General features: G+C 41.2%; 2 protein-coding genes across 7 annotated transcripts in view; one reads left to right on the plus strand and one right to left on the minus strand.

Moving 5' to 3' along the window:
* The first annotated feature begins 776 nt into the window (after positions 1-776).
* LOC135253237 (myelin-associated neurite-outgrowth inhibitor-like) lies at positions 777-10,816 on the plus strand. 2 transcript variants are annotated; one of them, XM_064332282.1, is made up of 7 exons: positions 777-924; positions 4,071-4,159; positions 4,424-4,507; positions 5,167-5,309; positions 5,731-5,908; positions 6,013-6,137; positions 7,224-10,816. In XM_064332282.1, exons 1-6 carry the CDS (start codon positions 818-820, stop codon positions 6,123-6,125), a joined length of 714 nt encoding a protein of 237 aa, XP_064188352.1. In that variant the 5' UTR covers positions 777-817; the 3' UTR covers positions 6,126-6,137; positions 7,224-10,816. The 2 variants fall into 2 exon arrangements, with proteins under 2 accessions (XP_064188352.1, XP_064188353.1); XM_064332283.1 differs by having other exon boundaries at positions 819-919.
* Positions 10,817-12,124: 1,308 nt separating this feature from the next.
* The window catches only part of LOC135253234 (rho guanine nucleotide exchange factor 4-like), a 92,238-nt gene continuing 84,970 nt past the window's right edge, over positions 12,125-19,392 (minus strand). For all 5 annotated transcript variants that reach the window (XM_064332277.1, XM_064332275.1, XM_064332276.1 and 2 more), the window contains 3 exons: positions 19,081-19,324; positions 16,336-16,413; positions 12,125-15,861 (listed from right to left, as the gene is read on the minus strand). In XM_064332277.1, the coding sequence (XP_064188347.1) occupies positions 15,704-15,861; positions 16,336-16,413; positions 19,081-19,324 (480 nt within the window). In that variant the 3' untranslated portion in view covers positions 12,125-15,703. The remainder of the gene's footprint in view (positions 15,862-16,335; positions 16,414-19,080; positions 19,325-19,392) is intronic.

Here is a 19,392-nt window from a genome sequence, read left to right on the forward strand (position 1 = left end):
TCTGCATAAAATAAGGTCTGTAGTTAACATAAGCTTAAGAGTTTCATGTAAATTACACACATTAATAACTCAAGCGTGAATTCCGAAGCTGTTATATGCTTTAAAAAGTGAGTTGCTTTTACAAGTTGCTATATTGAAACTACAACGGTCACATTCTGCCAACCACCACTCAAGTTTCCATACTTGTCTGCCTCCACACCACAACGTTATTTCAATATATTATGAAATTAGAATTTTTCATTGATTTCCCAAAGCAAATATCTTAAAGTTAATGTTAGATGCTGTCAGACATGGGATAATCCATTTCAAATTCTGAAGAAAAAAAAAAAGAAAGAAATTAGGCAAACATTGGCACTCTTGAACTTTTGGATAGCTGTTCCTTAAAGGCTAATTTTCTGCTGATAAGGCACAACGCTCCCTCTTACCTGAACTCTTACTTTACAAGCTGCACACACACGATGCATGACAAGTATGACAAATAATGACATTCACTGCCTTCCATAAGTGGTTCAATCTCAGGATATGTGCTTATTACTATCATTACACAAAGATAATCGAATTTGGGTTTTAAAGAAGTTTACTAATCATTTACATCGTACAAACGTTATAAACACAAAATTTTTGCAGTGACAAACTACTTCTCAATGAAAAAAGCATTACAGGTTGATTTCGTCCATTTCAATGCCTGGTCTTTGAATGCCAGATCACGCAAACTGTGACCAGAGACTGAAGCCACATAGACCGTTAATTTCATTGTCACGTGATATAAGTCCAGCTACTGGGATGCCTCATAATCGGAAGTGACGTTCGTAGGTGAATGTTTGGTTGGTTGGTGCGCAAGTCCAGACAGGAGAAGAGACAGCGAAGGGGAATATCAAAACCACAAAGGCTTTTTTCAAGACAAGAAAGGCTAAATTCGGTGAGGTAAGGTGGAAGAACTTCAGGGAAGCTTGTACCAAGTGGTTCGTGGTAATGCTTACTGAATCATCGTCGTTTACCTGTTGCAACGAGTACTTCGAGACAGGAGCGGGCAGAAGGTCGAATGGGATTGCAAGCATGCTAACTCACTGGGGATGAGAAATGCTAAAGCAGTCTTGCAAGTGCTCCTTGCGGCCTGTGTAATATTGTTATGCATTTCTGAGTGGTCACTGCGGGGCATCTCACGACAAATAGTCACGTTTGTATACAACTGTTATTCTATAGCTGTTTAACATTAGTATGTTAGCTGAAGGAAGCAAGTTAACTTGACTTTTTCAGGTGCTTGGCTAGCAAGGTAAATCACATTGCCTCACGAATGCTGCTTGGGACCTCAGAAACTAGCGCACTAGCTAGCTAATGTGAGATCTTTTCGATTCGCGTTGTTTCCTAGGTAACTTAGCCTGTTTACCTGAACGACGTAGTCCAGCTGGCTAACGTTAATTTGCCCGAAGTATTTACTCGAAGAAAGGTCCGGAGAAATTGCGTCTGAATCGGATTAAGCGTTGCTAGCTAGCAAGCTGTAATTTAGATTACAGCTTGCTAGCTAGGCACGCTAGTCTGATACCGGTGTTCGTATTAATTTGTACAGTGTTAAACGCGTTTTCTAACCGTTGGTTTGTTCGGGTCTCAGTAAGCAGTCGATCGTAACGTTAGTCTAATATTAGTGGCAAAATAGCAGTCGCAAATCAGTTTGCTCAATTCGTGGGCTTTGTAAGTAACGGTGTCATGTGCGATTATACTCGATGGATTTTGGAAGTAATTTCATGTAAAGTCTGAATGAAGTTGTTTGCCTATAATGCTTGTATGCTTGGTTACAAGTAAACTATTGCATTTAAATGAACACAGTATGAATTATGCATTCTGCGCTCCATTACACATATTGGAGTCTGTTTGCATATTTACTACGTTACATGGATTTGTCGAACCACTGTCGTCGTTGTGAGGGTTATTCAGAGTATAGAATGGTCAAATAAGAGGAAACCGAAGATCTTGATATGCTCATACCAATCAGTCGGCTCTACCGCCTCTGCGCCCTGAGAATGGATGGAATGTATTATCCTGTTAAATGGTTTGAGGAACAGCTAAGTTACAGCTTTCGACAAAAAATGAAAAATAAATAAATACGCATGTGTATGTATGTGTGTGTGTGTATATATATATATACACACACACACACACACACACACACACATACACTCACCGGCCACATCATTAGGTTACTTGCTAGTACCGGGTGTGGTCTTCTGCTTCTGTAGCCCATCTGCTTCAAGGTTCGACGTGTTGTGCGTTCAGAGATGCTCTTCTGCATACCTCGGTTGTAACGAGTGGTTATTTGAGTTACTGTTGCCTTTCTATCAGCTCGAACCAGTCTGGCCATTCTCCTCTGACCTCTGCCATCAATAAGTCTTTTCGCCCAGAGAACTGCCGCTCACGGGATATTTTCTCTTTTTCGGACCGTTCTCTGTAAACCCTAGAGATGGTTGTGTGGAAATCCCAGTAGATGAGCAGTTTCTGAAATACTCAAACCAGCTCGTCTGGCACCAACAACCATGCCACGTTCAAAGTCACTTAAATCACCTTTCTTCCCCATTCTGATGCTTGGTTTGAACTTCAGAAGATTGTCTTGACCATGTCTACATGCCTAAATGCATTGAGTTGCTGCCACGTGATTGGCTGATTAGATATTTGCGTTAACAAGCAGTTGAACAGGTGTACCTAATGAAGTGGCCGGCGAGTGTGTATATATATATATATATATATATATATATATATATATATATATACACACACACATACGCGTGTGTACACTCCTGGGTAAAAAAAAAAAATAAAATAAAAAATGTGCCAAGCTCAAAATGGCAAAAAAAAAAAAGCTTTTAATGGTCTTAACAAAAAAATCATTGGTCAGAAAATTAGCAAGAATTAAACAAATGCACTCCACCATTTGCTCGTTTACTTTTGCTGCAGTGAACTGTTTGGGGGAAAGCTAGAAACAGGGGAATTCACTTATACAGTAGACAAAGTAACATAATGTCAAATAAAGGAGTCATGTTTTGTATTTGGTTGCATATTATTTGCATGTCATGACTTCCTGATGTCTGTGACCTATCAACATCATCAGAGTCTGGATATCTTATTTTCAGGTTGTCCTACAAGCGAGACAAAAACTCTGCATTTGAATGGATCTCTATGGGAATTGGGGGGTGGGACTAGATTCAGCTGTAAATTATGCTGATACAGTATGGAACACATTTGTTGGCTAAATGGCTGTAAGTCATCAAGGGTCCAAGGTATCAAATGAGCCTCAAACCACTGTGCTGCTGCCAGATATGCAGTAGATACTACAAGCATTGTTTCTCCACTAACACTTTAAAACGGTATATTGTGTGACCAGATTCACCATTAAGAAAATGTCATGAATACACCCAAATCCACTCTGGCCTGAATATGGACTGGTGCGACTTAAGGGGTTAATGATAACACAGTACAATCCACTGAATTGCATAACGGATTATCGCACGATTCAGTATTTGCATAGAATTGCCAAATCCTGAACCATTTCCCATTCATTACTGTGAAGAGATTGCATATTTGCACAAACCATTAGCGCATGTTGGATACTTTCATGGAATTATGAATGATCTATTAATATACATTAAAAAAATCAGCAGATGGGAAATAAACCGCCAATTGTTTGATAAAGACACGAAATTGCCACTTATACAATTAATTGGATTCTACTGTAGTTAATTTAGTGAGTCTAAGGTTGCACGTGAACTTGAAAGCAGTCCAAACTTAAACTTGAAATGCAGTATCATTCATGACCAAATTGTACCAATAAATACACAGATCGTTTGTAATTGTCACTGGTGTTTTTTATTGTTTTTAAAAAAAAATGTGACTGGAAAAACCGTGCTTGAAACTTGGCATGTGTGAAATGTAAGCTAGTAAAACGGGCCCATTATAATGCAGCTGCTAGTAGCCCCATTACAAGTGTGTGCAAATTTGGAGCTTTGCTTGTGAACCGGAATGTTGGTAGTGCCTATCTTTAACAGATTTCTTTAATAATTACTCTGTCTCTCTTTTTACAGCAACTGTAATAACTACAGTATGAACCCTGCATATAGCCCCGCTCCATCAGGGGTCCCTTTTGCTAACCCAAAGGGAATAGGGTACCCAGGTAAGAATAGAGCAGAACTTCCCTTCACTAGCCCTGTTTGTATTATGTGCCTTCATGTGCCATGCATACTTCAGGTCCTGACCGCAAATAACTAAAGCAACACATACTCTGTAAATTTTCTCCCTATGTTAGGCCTGTGGCATCACATAGTTGGAACACACCTGTTCATGCAAAGGAGAACGCCTGTTCATGCTAAGTCTGTGTGCCCATTAACTGTACTGTTTTTCTGATTTACGTTTTTGTCTGTTGTGGGTTTTTGTGCAGCGGGTTTCCCCGTTGGCTATGCGGCTGCTACACCTGCATACTCCCCTAACATGTACCCTGGAGCCAACACGGCCTTTCCCACAGGTAAGGGCCCCTTTTCCTTTTCCTTGTCCTTTTCTCTCCAAACCCCTGAAATTCATCACTTTGCAGTGTGTTTGAACTCCCTCCATTTCCAATCACAACAAGGTTTACCTACAACAGGAATCTCACAAAGCTCTAGACTCAAGCTCAAGCTCTAGACTATTAGGGCTCTACTGCATCAAGACAAGTAGTGCATACTTGAAAGACTGGGAAGACATTAGAAACCCATTAAATTTTAGTTTCTTTCAGAGTGATCGCAGGGAATCTACTTGCACATTCTTGCAGCTCAATTAAGTCTGCATGGCAATAATAGAAACAGGAAACTGAATTAATTCAAATTAAGCAAACTGCATAATTACAGTGCTACTGTGTTTTATTCAATATGTGACAACTCTCCTGAGGCAGATAATTGAATGCTACACCCCCCCCCCCTTCCGCACACACACACACACACACACACACACACACACACACACACACACACACACACACACACACACACAGTTTACCAGTACATGACATCTCCTTTGTGGCTCAGGGATGGCTAACAAGTATAAATAAATCAATTAAATAAAAGTTATTTGTAATTCCTGAAATGTTGAATTTAGTTCAAGTACACCTCACCATTGTCAATTTTTTTTGACCCTGTTTCTTCGTTTCAGGTTACACTCCGGGCACACCATACAAAATGTCATGTTCTCCTGGCACTGGTGCTGTCCCGCCCTACTCCTCATCCCCAAATCCGTACCAGGCAGCAGTGTATCCCATGAGGAGCTCATACCCCCAGCAGAACCCCTATGCTCAGGTGAGGCCTCAGTAGTGCAGCACTCCACTCTGCCCCATATAGAAGCAATCGGTGAATTACAGCTGACTGGTTAGCGGGAATGCACACGCTAGCAGGAATGCTAAAGCACATCTACAAAATTGTTATTCCCTGTTTAAAAATATAATAATGCGTATATATGAAATTTCACGTGTAGTTTCATACTGGCGTACAGGATGCTCTGAAGAAGGTCATTTTGACCAAAAGCTCAGCTAATTAAATTAGATTTGCAATATACTTAGTGTGCAAAGTTCTTCCTTTATTAATCTGTTTTTGTTCTTGTAGCACCAGAGCCATAATTGGGCTGAATGTGCGGACGTCTCTTCACTATACTGGCGCACAGTTAAATCCCTCTAAGTTGCACATTTGTTAAACAATACGACCTTTCCCTCCCTCTCGGCAGCAAGGCACTTACTACACGCAGCCCCTGTATGCGGCTCCCCCGCACGTCATCCACCACACCACCGTGGTGCAGCCCAACGGGATGCCAGCCGCCATGTTCGCCCCGCCCATCCCTCAGCCCCGTGGCAACGGCGTCTCCATGGGAATGGTAGCAGGGACCACTATGGCGATGTCAGCCGGTAAGCCGCATGCCACATGGGAGAGTCTACCTCATCATCGCACCTGTTTGTTTCCTCCCCAGCAGGCACACGCTCACGCCATCTCATTAACCCCTCCCCTGCAGGGACGTTGTTGACGACCCACTCTCCGACTCAAGTAGGCCCGCACCAAGTCACGATCCCCACGTACAGACCCCCTGGCGCGCCAGCCTACAGCTATGTGCCCTCACAGTGGTGAACCGTTGGCTGTGTAAGTACAATAACACATTTCTTTTAAATCGTTGAAAAGTTTTTTTTTGTTTTTTTTTCTTCTTTTAAATTATCCACACAGAAAAGACAGTGACCATGTTTGCATGCACATCAATATTCTGATCTTATTCGGGAATAGCAGATCATTCCAGTTATAACGCTGATTTAAATGCCTTATTTGAAAAATTAACACCCGGTTAAGCCCTTATTCCAAATATGTGAAATCGGAATGAGAGAAGTTTCATAATAATCCACAAATGAAAATCATATGAACACTTTATTCCATTTACAACTCTTCAACATGACCTGGTACAGATTCTCAAGCTGTCATGGGTAATGTCAGCCAGCTAGTTTACTGTACAAATGGCACGGTGAGCACAAAGCACTCACTTCAGGACCGATGAGAAGACTGAAGTCTTAATTTCTCTGTTGAAATAATGAAACATTGTGCAGTACATGGAAAAACATTGGGATATTCTTTCATGATGCATTGGAATGGCATGATAGAAATATGACCCTATCCTGTATAAGGATTGTTATTCAGAATATGGCATGCATGTAAATGTGGTAATTGGTACATAATTAGTGGTAATTAAAGCAGCAGTAATGAAACCAGTTGTGGGGGGAAAAAAAATGTTTTTCCTCCCAAAATAGAAGTAGATAGACCGTGACATTATAAAAGCTTGTTTAAACAGGGTTGAGCATATGAAGTGTGGTCGCTGGATTAGAACACTCTCTGAGGTGTCATTAAATTGGTCTGTAGAACAATGAAAAGAAGTGACATCGTTGGGTCAGAGTAAAGAAGCCAGCAGCCTGGATCAAACCCAACTTGGGAAAGGTTAGCTTTCCACGTACTTCTTGCTTTGGTGTCGAACCAGGTATCTTCTCATTTTCTGTTAAGACTTGTTGCTCTCATCAGTTTCCCTTCTTGAAAACTTGTACAGTAGGTTATGATATATGAAGCAAAATGGGGAGAACTGCTTGCCATCCCTGTCTGTTCCATCCCTGTCTACCAATCAGGTTGAATCATTTTCAGACCAGTGTTTTATGATTGGTGCTGAAGCCCTGATGTCATGTCTCCCAACAGGATTTCATTCTTCCAGACAATTAGAGTCCAAATGGAAAGATTCCTTAAAAAAAATTAAAAAAATTTAAAAATGGAGGAGGTGTAGTGAGGATCTTCCCTGTCTGGACCCGATGTGGAAACACCGCCCCACACCCTTCACGCCGTCTGCAGCACATCTCACCGCCCATAACAAGGTCTCCATGCAAAGCTCATGTTTTTGTGGACCATCTTGCAGTTTTATAGTGATGGAAAGGGAGTTTGAACTGATTTTATTTGGGATTCATATCCAGTTGAATGCATGTTTATATTCAATTCAACGACTACAGAAAAAGCTTGCTCAATTTACCCACAGTGACTGATGCAAAATCGCCCTAAGCAGAAATCCTCCCTAAGCAGAGGGAGAAAAAAAAAAAAAAACTGCAGTTCTGTCCTCACTAATGTCTTAATGTGACTTTAAAAATGTACTTCTTTCAAAGAGATATGTAAACTAGGTTTACTGACCGCAGTGTACTTGGAACAATTTCTATCAATTAAGTTTTTTGTTTGATGTTATCAGAATGGTTTTATTTCACTGGCTGATGCTGCAAGAGCTTTTATCTACAACAGTGCATTTTTGGGATGGTGGCTTCTTGAGCTGAGCTGGTGCCTCTAGGTTGGGGTGATGTGAGAGCCAGGATTTATGAATTCCAGTCAAGTGGATCTGTAGTATGTTATCAGTGATTCACTGGTTTGGACTAAACATGGTGTTCTGCTGTGGGGAGAAAAGGATTTTCACTGGCTAGAATGAAGTGATTGACAGGACACGGAAGCTCCACCTATTATAGTGTTCATTAAGCCTTGCTCTCTCATTGTTAAGTTGTGCCTGGGAAGGCCTGAACAAAAACAAGCAGAGCTTTGTGATTGGATCTGTATTATATTACCCCTGCATATGAATTGTAAAAATTCAGATGGGGGAGGGAGGAAAAAAGTATTTAACTCGAGACATTTTTAAACGAGTGAGATGTCCTTTTGTCCTCCAGTGAGTTCAAACTTTAGTATAAGTTTGCTAAATTATAAATGCACTGTTATTTTATGGAAGTTACTGGATAACAGGGTAATGTGGTGGGAATTAGAGAGATGTAGTTACAATGCAGTAAAAAGCTTATCAGCCAAATCATCCTGGTTTGTTCAGTTTTTAGACTGAATCATTGTGGACCACCCCTAGGGTGCACCAGAGCTGGCTTCATCGGTTTTCATATACACTACATTTTTCATGGAAGCCACCTTACATGTCTAAGATGTTAAAAATAATGTTAATGTTTTTTGTACTGTATTTTCAAGAGACCAATATAATAAATAAAACCCAATTGTGAATATATTCTGTCTAGCAAAAATGGGTAGTAAAAATACAGTGGAAGAAGTCAGCTACCGCTTTTATTCAAGTAAACGTATTAAAATATGATGATGCTAAAATTGTCAAAATGTGCACACAGTAAGGATACAGCAGTATGAGGCGATTATGGTGCTATACTAAAAATTACCACCAGTGCTAGAATTGAAGTGATGTTTGTGTCCACCCTAGATATTGGTATAGAATCCTAGAATAAAGCCTTAAAAGCTTTGAATAAACACAGGCAGGCGGAATTGCATTTAAATCAGCATTGCTGAGAACTGCACCAGTTTATACCAGTAGGGCTTGCGTGTTTTGAAACTACAGTATTCAAAAGCTTTTTATATGCACGCATAATGTCATGTATGGTTATGACAGCACAATTTATGAAGAGTCCTTCACAGGCATTGAAATGTCATTCTGTCCCTGCTGTAAGTGACTGTCGGTCTGGGCCCACATATTCCACCATGCTGTTTGAAATGAGCCTTATTTTTTATTTTTATTTTTTCCCCCTTTTTTATGCCAGTGACTTTTATCGTTTTATTTAATTTTTTGAGACATTCGTTCAAATAGTTCAGTCCATAGTTATGAGCAATTCAGATGCAGTTCATTGTAGCATGTCAAACAAGAACAAAACTAGAAGGTCATAAAATGAACATTCCTACAGACTCCTGCAAGGGCTAGCAATATTTCTTTTTACTGAAGGTTTTATAATTATATTTGCAGTCCAGTATTGGTTTTCATGTTTGTCTGTCCCTTCTTTCAGAAATTGGCTGTGGGAAATTGCCACTCGGACTAGCTCTGTGAACCTCTGGCATGTCTTCATTGGTCTCCCTATTTCACGCAGATGGGAGTAATGTATCATAACCACAAAGTTGTTGGAGATTTAATTTGTTGTTAGTAACTCGTTGGATTGAACCATTTGTTTTGTGCTGGTCTCCTGTATTTCTGGTTTGGTACGGAGAGCACGTCCTCACACCAGAATGACAGAATATTTCTGCTTTGTATTCTGCGGCAATGACCTTCATTCCTGGTCCTGGTGGGCCGCAGGGTCTGCTGGTTTGTTTAGCCTTAATATCAGCAACCAATTCAGACCCAAGAAACCAGGTGAGGTGAGTTAGCCCTGTAATTAACCGCTTTAATTGATCAACTAAGTGCCGAGTAACAAACAAAAGCCTGCAGACCCTGTGGCCCGCCAGGACCGGTAATGAAGATCACTGCTCTACGGGGTCAGTGCCGGCTGCTTGCTGTCATTGATGCAGTTTAGAAGCCCAAGGCCAGAAGCTGTTATGAAAAGAAAGCTCCGTCACTGAAGGCAACGATCCTTTTCAGTCAAGAGCCTCATGCCAGAGAGTCTTGGTTTTTGCTTTCTCTGAGCCCAATGAGGTGCTGATGCGCTGTTGCTGATGCGATATTGTGTCGAGAGGTCTGATGGTTTTGGATGCTCTGTTCCAAATTTATGATTGGTCCAGTCTCTGATTAAACAAATTGTACTAATTAATACCAACCAATGCAGGTTTTTCTGGATAGGGGACTAGTGTTAGAAGCCTAGGCAGAGATTAAACTCTCAAAGTGAGGAATTGATCAAGAGGCAGGCTGATCTGGGAGGCTTCGTTAGGCTTCTTCCTGTTAATCGTTTAGGCTCGATACAGCTTTGAAAGGCTGATTATACCTTGGACAGGAGGCTACAGTGCTGGTCTGGCCAGCATTCAGCTCTGCTTTGTGCAATAGGTGTCAAGATCTTCATGCGACCAAAAAGCACTACTACATATCTTAGGCTTGCTAAATTTGCTGTCCAAAGTGGAATTCATAATTGGTTTGAATGCAGTGTTTAAATTCATTCATTTTTTTTTGTCTATTGTATAAGTCTCAGCAATATGATTTAGTAATGCTCAGCACATAAGGACAAGGCACCCATCACACTTCTTTGTGGCCTGCTTATAGCAACGTGTTTTAGGAACTGTGATATGACATTGATTGTGCCCTGTTACCTCAGTTGTGGGCAAGCTTGCCCGTCTGGCGACGCCAGTCTGTTGCCCGTCTGGGGCAGCTTGCCAGCCTGCCTGCCGGGAAACGCATGGACCGTGGCAAGCGCCACCGAGTCCCGTCATTGTGCTGGTATCCACTAGGTGGCGTAATGTCTTGATCTGAAATGTGCATCAAAGGAAGTGTGTGCGCGTGTGTGTTTTTTGTTTACGGAGATGTATTTACAGCATTTTAAATAAAGTTGATATACAAAATGAAATGTGGGCATTTAATTATTTCCCCCCAAAATAAAACTTGATTAATTGATGACCAATTTGTCCCAATTTCAACGCATAAACCTTTCACAGAGAGACCCAGAAGAATGCACTCTCATGAATGTAATTTTTTTTATTTTTGTGCTTGTAATTCTTTTCTTTTCAGTTCATGAGATGTTAAGGACCAGAGAGGTGCATTTTAGATCTAGCTGGTTGGGCCAAGGCTACTGCACTGCCTGTGTTCTTGCATGCCTAGAGTTATCTGAGGTCCTTACAATTTGAAGCTGAAACTAGGATTGTGTCCAACTGTGAAAAGGAAGATTCAGCTATATTTATAAGGAGTTGCAGCAGGTAGGTGCTGAGAGGTCATAGAGAGAATGTGAACTGGCGTGCTAATGCCCCGTTTAGAGACAAGTGGCCACATTTTCAACAGATCTGGGTCGTCTAAAGGTAGTTGGTATTTTTATCTTTTCCTCATCAGTTGAAATTGCACTAGTAGGAATGATTTTAATCCTGTTGAGTTATGACTTCTCACATTTACTTATTTTCTTGAGCACAGGGATTCATCATAGGAAACAGTTTCAATGAGCTTAGATGCATGTGTAGAACCGATTTACGTTTCTGTGCAAGCTGTGTTTAGAGTTGCTTGAAATATATCTTCTTGCTTTAAACCATAGACCCATCAGTGCCCCTATACCAGCTATTGTGAAGGCAGCAGGATATGAGAACATTCTCTAAATATCTAAAATATCCTTCATAACTCACAAAACTCATGGCCAATCAAAAACATACACCAAAAATGAAAATATCAAAAACGTTTAATTTTAAACGTCTGCAAAGCATTAACAGATGTTTTTTCGTGTCATACATTGGGTTTTCTTCTCCAGAAAGTAAATGATCTCTTAGTTTTATATAATTTTTCATATTTATCTCAGTGTTTAGAGGAGTCCGAGATGGTAGAAATGGGAAAGTAGAATTCCAGTACCTGTATTTTTTGTCCACTAATGGACATGCACTTAACCAATGTAAGAGTATGTTTTCCAGTGTGCAATATCAGGGATAGGCATGTGTGCAAGGTGACTCTGGATACCTGCTTGGAAAACATTTTGACTTGGGGGGGGGGGAAAAAAGCATAAGGTAGGTCTGAAAATCTGAATTGGACCCAATGTAACATAGAGGTTCAATATTCTGTGTACAGAGAAGAGGGAGACCGATCTGAAATGACCAACAGCATCAGTAGTCTGAACTGGCCGTCAAGTTCGTTGTAGCTGAGTTGCTTCCCGTCATGAACAAAAAGAGCTTGCCCATTAAAGTACATGTTGAATGATTTTATTCTCTCCTGATCTGAGTGCATATGTAAACAACCATACACATACAAAGGTAATGTACAAACACTTTTTTTTTCCTTTTTTGTATTTTACACAAACTATGCAATTTCACAAGTGCCTAGCTCACGGCAAGATAGAAAACGTTGCTGCAAGCCCACAATCACTGGCATTCTCCCCAATTCAGTGCTTTGCCTTCCAGAGACTTGGTTTCAACAATGTATCGAGAACCACTGCTTTTTATTGACTAATGTTTTAAATATTCATCAGTAAGCAGACAGAAGATTGCTCAGAATGTACACCTCAGGAGAATGCATTCTGCTATTTTTGCCCTTCAAAAAAATAAATAAAACACGTGGAAAGTTACCTCATCTTTCTTGTCGGGAAACGATGAGGATTTCATTGGGTTACCCTAAACTCATTTTAGGAGTTGCTCAAAATGTTATCGGTTGTAGAGAAAATGATCATTCTGTAATGACAGCACAGCATTCGATTGCTTGGGTAAAGCATTTTCTTACCCAGAGACACAGCACAGTGCCATTTGGAGTTCAGTGCATGTACTCTGCCCTTGAATAACGATGCATGAAAGGATTACTTTTTTTTTCACAAAGCCTGTTGCCTAAGCAACACATACAGTAAAGGCAGCTTAATTTCAGCTACCTGACAGTAACCAGTGCGGAGAGATTGTTGCCCATCCAACAGCGCTGTATTACTTGCGTCATTGAGCAGATGATGTTTGTTCAAGGACCCAGAGGCCAGATCACACACTTCATACAAGCATTAATTTAGTTCGGAAACATCTTTAGGTATTTTACATGCATATTATGCTGAACCTACTTATGGGTATTATATGATGTAATACAATATTTTTTGGATAAAAAAAGATCAAGCTTTGACAACTGCTCCCATCTCAGAAAAGCAGAAATGGGTTGTGATCACTGCATGCAGAATCCAAAACTATATCACAACATTTTAAAACCATTTTCCATAACTATTTGCCAGTTGGAATTACAAAAGAAAATCTAAATGCAGCCAAGAATCATCTTGGGAAGTGTGAAGACCTGGGCATCTGAAATGATGTCCATGTGACAGAACCAGAAATGGCACTACACTTGCACACTCACTCTTGCCCTGAAATCTGACAAAAGTAGGGGAAGAAAAGAGTTGTCTCCAGTCATCCCCAATAGGGCGCCTCTTTTGATTCTCTCTCTCTCTGTCCCTCTCTCCCTCTGTCATCTCCCCTGGTTCAGCCTAACAGAGTTCAGAGTGTTTTGCATGTTTAAAGGGAGGTTTTCCCTTTCCGATTTGCTTTAATTCTGGACCACCTCCTAGGCTGATGCAGAAAAACCAATGCACTGGTTACTCCACATATGAATAATAAAACAGGCATAAGGTTCTCAATTTTCTTATTTTACTAGCTAAAATTCACTTCCCTAAAATGTACTTTTTAGTCCAATTCACAAGGCCCCTAATCTTCCTGCATGTTTCACTTTAGCAAAAGCACCTCTCATATGCTATAAGTGGGGTAAAGTTCATGTTACATTTCAGAGATGATGAAATATTCCAATCAGTACATTATGGATTGAATAAAGTACCCGGGGTTACAGGGTCAAATGCTGCTGTGTTCGTTCACAAAACGAAGCATTTCTCATATTACGATCCTGATGACTTCATCCCTGCACTAATAATGCAAATAAACAGTGGTGTGCATCATCCACCGCTTACAACAATGAACCAGAGAACCCAAACAGTCAGTATCGTCTAGAACTGAAAAGAAAAAGTGAAAGGTGAAAGATAGAATTTAAATTCTAAAAATAGAATTTAAAGCCTTATACTTTCAACAGCACTTGTAAGACAAAAACAAAACAATGTGCAATTCTCCCACTTCACAAACAGTGGAACGGCGTGGCAGGTCTTGTTAAACTTGTCCATTCATCTTCAGGCTCCTCTTCAGAGGCAAAACAAAGTTACACTTTAGTCACAATTACCAATATACTTCCTGCAGTACCAAATGAATATTCCACAGTAAATTAGAAGATTTTGACATGTCTAAAAAGATGCACACAATGTTCTGCGATGATGTACCTCTCTATTTTCTATCATTTTCTTTTTTATATATACACATGCTATGAAATAAAAATATGGATTCAATCTTTATTACAGTATAGGCACATTTCCTTCTACAATTCTACATGTTTGAGCGTAGGTTTTCTTGCTTTGTTTTCTTTATTTTAAAAATATATTGTATTAAATATTTGGTTAGTTGCCAACTTCACAAGGCAGACTTGACCAGCTCAAACGTCACGGGACGTCTTTAAAAACAAAGGCTGTCTGGGCACTGGTTTGAGTCTCTGTGGAATGATGCGTTTCCGTCAAAGGGTCCTGATATGTCTGACATGGCTTTAGGCTCATGTATACATATAAGAAAAAGCTTGTTTATGCTATGCTAAATGTAAAAATTAAACTGATTCATGAAAATAATCATCTAGCTGAGTGAAATGTCTCTATTTCATAGACATGCACAGTATTTCATGATCAATGACCTGCATTTATAGGTACAGTATTATAAGAAAAATCCAAACATTGACTTTTTTATCTTTTCACAAGAACCTGCTTGATGCAGCAAGATGGCAACAAGAAACCTACGTCCTCAACCTTTGATGAGCTGACCACATGAGTGAAAGTGAGCTTTTAATAAGATGAAAAGAATATGTTAAAAATGTTAATACCTTGTTTCAAAACAATCCATGCAAGTACCACCTAACATTTCCTGTTGATGCATTGAATGGCACTTAAGAAAATTAGTTAGCTGCAGACACTAAAACTAAACAGGATTCATGGGTAAGGCTAAGCAAATACAGAGACAAACAAAAAATGCGTTAAAGGACAGGGAACTGTGCAAGATATGGGTCAATGGTCTGCCATGCTTGACATTAGAACCTCAAAGTGGGTTTCCGGGACAAAATCTTTGGGATCAATACCCTCTGAATCATTTGCACACAGACACAAATACGACAACCAGTTCTCTGAAATCCCTTGAGAATAAACCAGCTTGAAATGCTCATGTTCAGTAGATCGTCCCACAAAGATGGAGCTTTGCATTAAGCACAACCCTTTTTTCATCTCGAACGCTAACACGGTTCACTTGAAAAAACAAATACAAAAACTATTATCTGGCACTGTGAACAGTTGGCATTTTTTGGAAAAAAAAAGAAACACTGAAAAAATTGATCCTTCAGTAGAGGTCCCTTGAGAAAAGAGACGCTGCAGAAGTGTTAGGCGATCACTTGAAGCAGTAGTAGTATTAGCACTAACGGGTGGGCGCTGCAGCTGAAGCAGTAGAGGAGGTGTCCTTGTAGTCCTGGAGCTGAGAAGCTGTAATGTCCCTCCCAATATATATATACAGAGTCCGGGAGTCAATCTCAAAGTCTGATTGTAACCAACCAATAAAGTGCTTTCTCAAAGAAACATCATAATCGTTGTGATAGTTACCATATCAATAACCAATGCAGGTAATGAAAAAGGAAGTGAAAGTTCAGTCACAAACATGGATCCTCCCTCCCCTCCTCACTTCTTGAAGGGCGTCAGCCTCCCGATGTTGTGCCAGAAGTTGGAGGACTTGCGCTTGGGCTCGGCCAGCATGAAGACCTGCTGCTGGGGCAGGGCGGTAGGGAGGGTGGGGTGCTTTTGCCGCAGCAGGAAGTCATAGTAGGGCCTGGTCACCGCTGGGGCAGGCAGGGGGAGGGAGAGAGAGGACCAAGATCAGTTTAACCAAAAATCGCCAACATGTCATGCGTAACACTCAAGCTCCACTCCCAGTTCAGTATGAGAGTGCTCATGGCCACAAGGAATTTCAACCAATCAGGGGCCTGCACTCCATTTCCTGGAGTGAGGAGTGGGCATGACTACCTATTATACCAATTATAATCAGAGGATGTATGAGTGGGAGAAGGAGCAGACTCCCTGGGAAGTGAACAAAGGTGAAGGGGTGCGAAATATGAGCAAGTGAAGACAGACAGGTACAGATATAGTTTAAAGAGAGACAGGGATGTTGTATACAACATCTGAGATGGAGACAAATCAGAGAGGACGTAAATTCATATAAAGGGATAAAGGTGAACAGGTACTGGCCACTATTCTAATGTAATCCAGCATGCTACCCCACCCCCAGCCCATACTACAGTGCAGGGTGCAAGTACCTTTTGGCTTCCCTGCTGGGTGGCTTTTGCATGCGTTCAGCATGGCCTGCTTCTTTTGGACTTCTGTTAGGGAAAAACCTGGAAAATCAAGAGCAAAACATGTCATCGCTGCTAGCTCAGAGCTTTTATTAAGGCTGAACCTATGTGCACCAGCACCACTGGACAGGCTGTGCTTGCAGAGGTTTCATACACAGCCACAATTCTAATTTTGTGCCAAATGTCCTTTTAAAAGGTTATAGATTAAAGTTTAGAATCTGCCCATTGTGCATTAATAGAACTGAGTGTCTGCCACGGGAATTGTAAGCCAAAGTGCTTTGATCAAGGGCATTCATACATTACATTTGGCAGACGCTTTTATCCCAAAGCGATGTACAATAAGTGCATACCGAAAGTAATTGGACCAACTACAAAACACAGGTGGGTACAATACTCATTATGTAACAGCTATCCATAGCCATGGACATCAAGTCCAGTTGACACAGTAAGCATTGGCTAGGTCAGAAAGTTATGGAACGTCAAACTAGGAGGCATGAGTTACAACATCAAGATAAGGATGTAAGTGCTGGATGGAGATACAAGGGTAACGTGAATGTGCTAGAGGAACAAAATAAAAGGATAAGAGCGATCCTAGATTGACCTCCAGAGTAGTGATAGTTAGTCCAGGGACCACTCAGACAACATCATACTAACTCTGATTACTGTGCGCACAAACCAAGTGGTACATGGCTTTGATCAGTCAAACAGTTTCATTTGAATGATGAGGAAAGCTTGTGTTTTAGTGCAATGAGTGTTGTTATGTTTCCTTTATCTGCCTCTGTAATTAATGTGACAGAAACAAGTGAACATTTAGACCTTTTAGAGTTATGCACTCATGAACTAGTGCATAAACAAAATAGAAGCTGAAAGTGGATTCCCTGCACTTCTTTAAAACCTTCATTCTACAGCTCCAGACCAAAAGTCCCACATCTCAACAGGTAGAAATGGACAGAAATCAGAAATCTCTGGAAAGGAACTGCGCTACAAATTCAATATTAGACCAATTTCAGCGGTCGCACAAGCCCATGGAACTTCTGCCATAATTTGCCAACTAATAGCACAATAAATGTCACCCAGAGCAAAATCGTATCCATTCGACATTTGTGAAATGTCACCGTGTTGTCTGTGGGACATCTCCTGAGTGGCCAGAATGGAAGTTTACAAGACATCCGGATGACATCCGGATGACACCTCCGTGCGCCCATACACCTCACTCTTTAAGGGTGAGTTAGAAGACATTGTTTGACAATTAACAATATTTTTTGGCAGATACACCATCTAATGTGGATAGGAGAGCCAAGAATGAAAAGTCCATTTCGAGTTAATCAGTAGGTATGTCGTTCATGACTGCATTATTACACTAGTAACAGAACCATTTACCAAGTGGGATGAAATAGTGGAATTAGGAGGAAGAAATAAGCGACAAATAATTAGACATTCTGATAAAAACACACGGGCTAATAATATAAAAACCTAGGATCGATTTCTCTTTTAATTTACTCATGATGAAAAAGCTAGCTAGAGCCTGACATCTAATTTTTTACTTTTCATTCAAATTAAACTCTTTCTCTTTGAATCTCACAATGCTACCAATGGCTGGGCAGATATTATGGTCAATAAACAACACAAATGTCAGACCCTGAAAGACAATTGGCAAGTGCCCTGTCACTCGTGGAGTGCATGGAAGCGGTTGGAACAGCAAAGCTACTGAGGTCTGATGATCTTAGCTGGTGGCATGATCAATGTAATTTAGAGCAGAGTTGTGGAGGGCTTTGTAAGACCTTGAAGTCACTACAGTACTAAATGGGAAACTAATGGAGCTTGTAGTGTATGGGTGTGACTTGGCCCCTGTTTGAGGTATGGGTGAGGACACTAGCTGCAGACTGCTGAATCATCAGCAACTGTGTCAGGAGTCAGGATGAAGTCCTGCCAGCAGAGCATTACGGTAATCTGAACGAGATGTGATAAATGCACCAATTCCTTAGAGTCTGTGGCCGAGATTGATGGCCAGAGAGGAGCTATATTACATAGCTGGGAAAATAATACCTTTATAATGTTTCTTAAGTCTGCCTCAAATCAGAGGTTGGAGTCAATTATCACTCCCAGACATTTTGGCAAGAGAAGCTGGGCAAATGAGTTCTTTACCAAGGACAGGATGAATGCGTCCATTTTGTTCAGCATGCCATTTGGACCAATCAGTAAAAGCTCAGATTTTCCGAAGGTAGATGAAAAAACTTAAGCTGCATCCAGCTATAGATGGCACTTAAACACAGCCAGGGGGTGCTGGGTGGCTCATGCTATTGAGTCATTGCTATAGTGCATGGATGGCCCCTACAGTTTGTTATCAAATTCTGACAATACTAGTACCGAGTGCAGCTGGCAGACCCACAGGGCGATGGACAGTTGGCTCTAGCGTCACCCAGGGATGGTTTCACTTGGCCAGGATGACCGTGTCTCATCATGCCAGCAACACTGTTAGTCAATCAGACACCCGCAAGCCCACTTTCAAGCTGCATGTGAAGAGCCCATCTGTTGAGCTGCATATGAAGTGTCTTTATATGAAGCCTGACTTGTCTGATGACTGCGGTATGGTTTTGTTGTCTGTCTGCAGTGTGTCTGATGACTGTGTCTGGTGCATTTTCCCATCTATCTGCTGTCAGCAGTGGGTCTGGAGCATCTCTCACGTGTGGAGAGCGTGGCGAGCCCCACCTGTCTCACGGTCGTGCTGCACCTGCCCTCGCTCGTCGGTGAACGCGCGCAGCCAGCGCTGTTTCTGCTCGGGCTTCTTGGCACAGAGCAGGTGGACCTCTTCGCCCCCGACGGACCGCAGCTTCAGTGCATTCTTCACGCTCACGTTCAGGTCCTTGTCCTTGCCGTCCTCCAGGTCCAACACCTCCATCTGATCCATGTCCATCCGCCCCTTGTAGTAAAGAATGTCCCGGCGCAGCAGGTCCTGTGGACACAAAATCAAGGCTACATGTGAGACTATCTCACAAACACACACAAACACACACACACAGG

The sequence above is a fragment of the Anguilla rostrata genome, chromosome 4 (genome assembly GCF_018555375.3).
Source record: "Anguilla rostrata isolate EN2019 chromosome 4, ASM1855537v3, whole genome shotgun sequence".
In the NCBI taxonomy this organism is placed as follows: domain Eukaryota; kingdom Metazoa; phylum Chordata; class Actinopteri; order Anguilliformes; family Anguillidae; genus Anguilla; species Anguilla rostrata.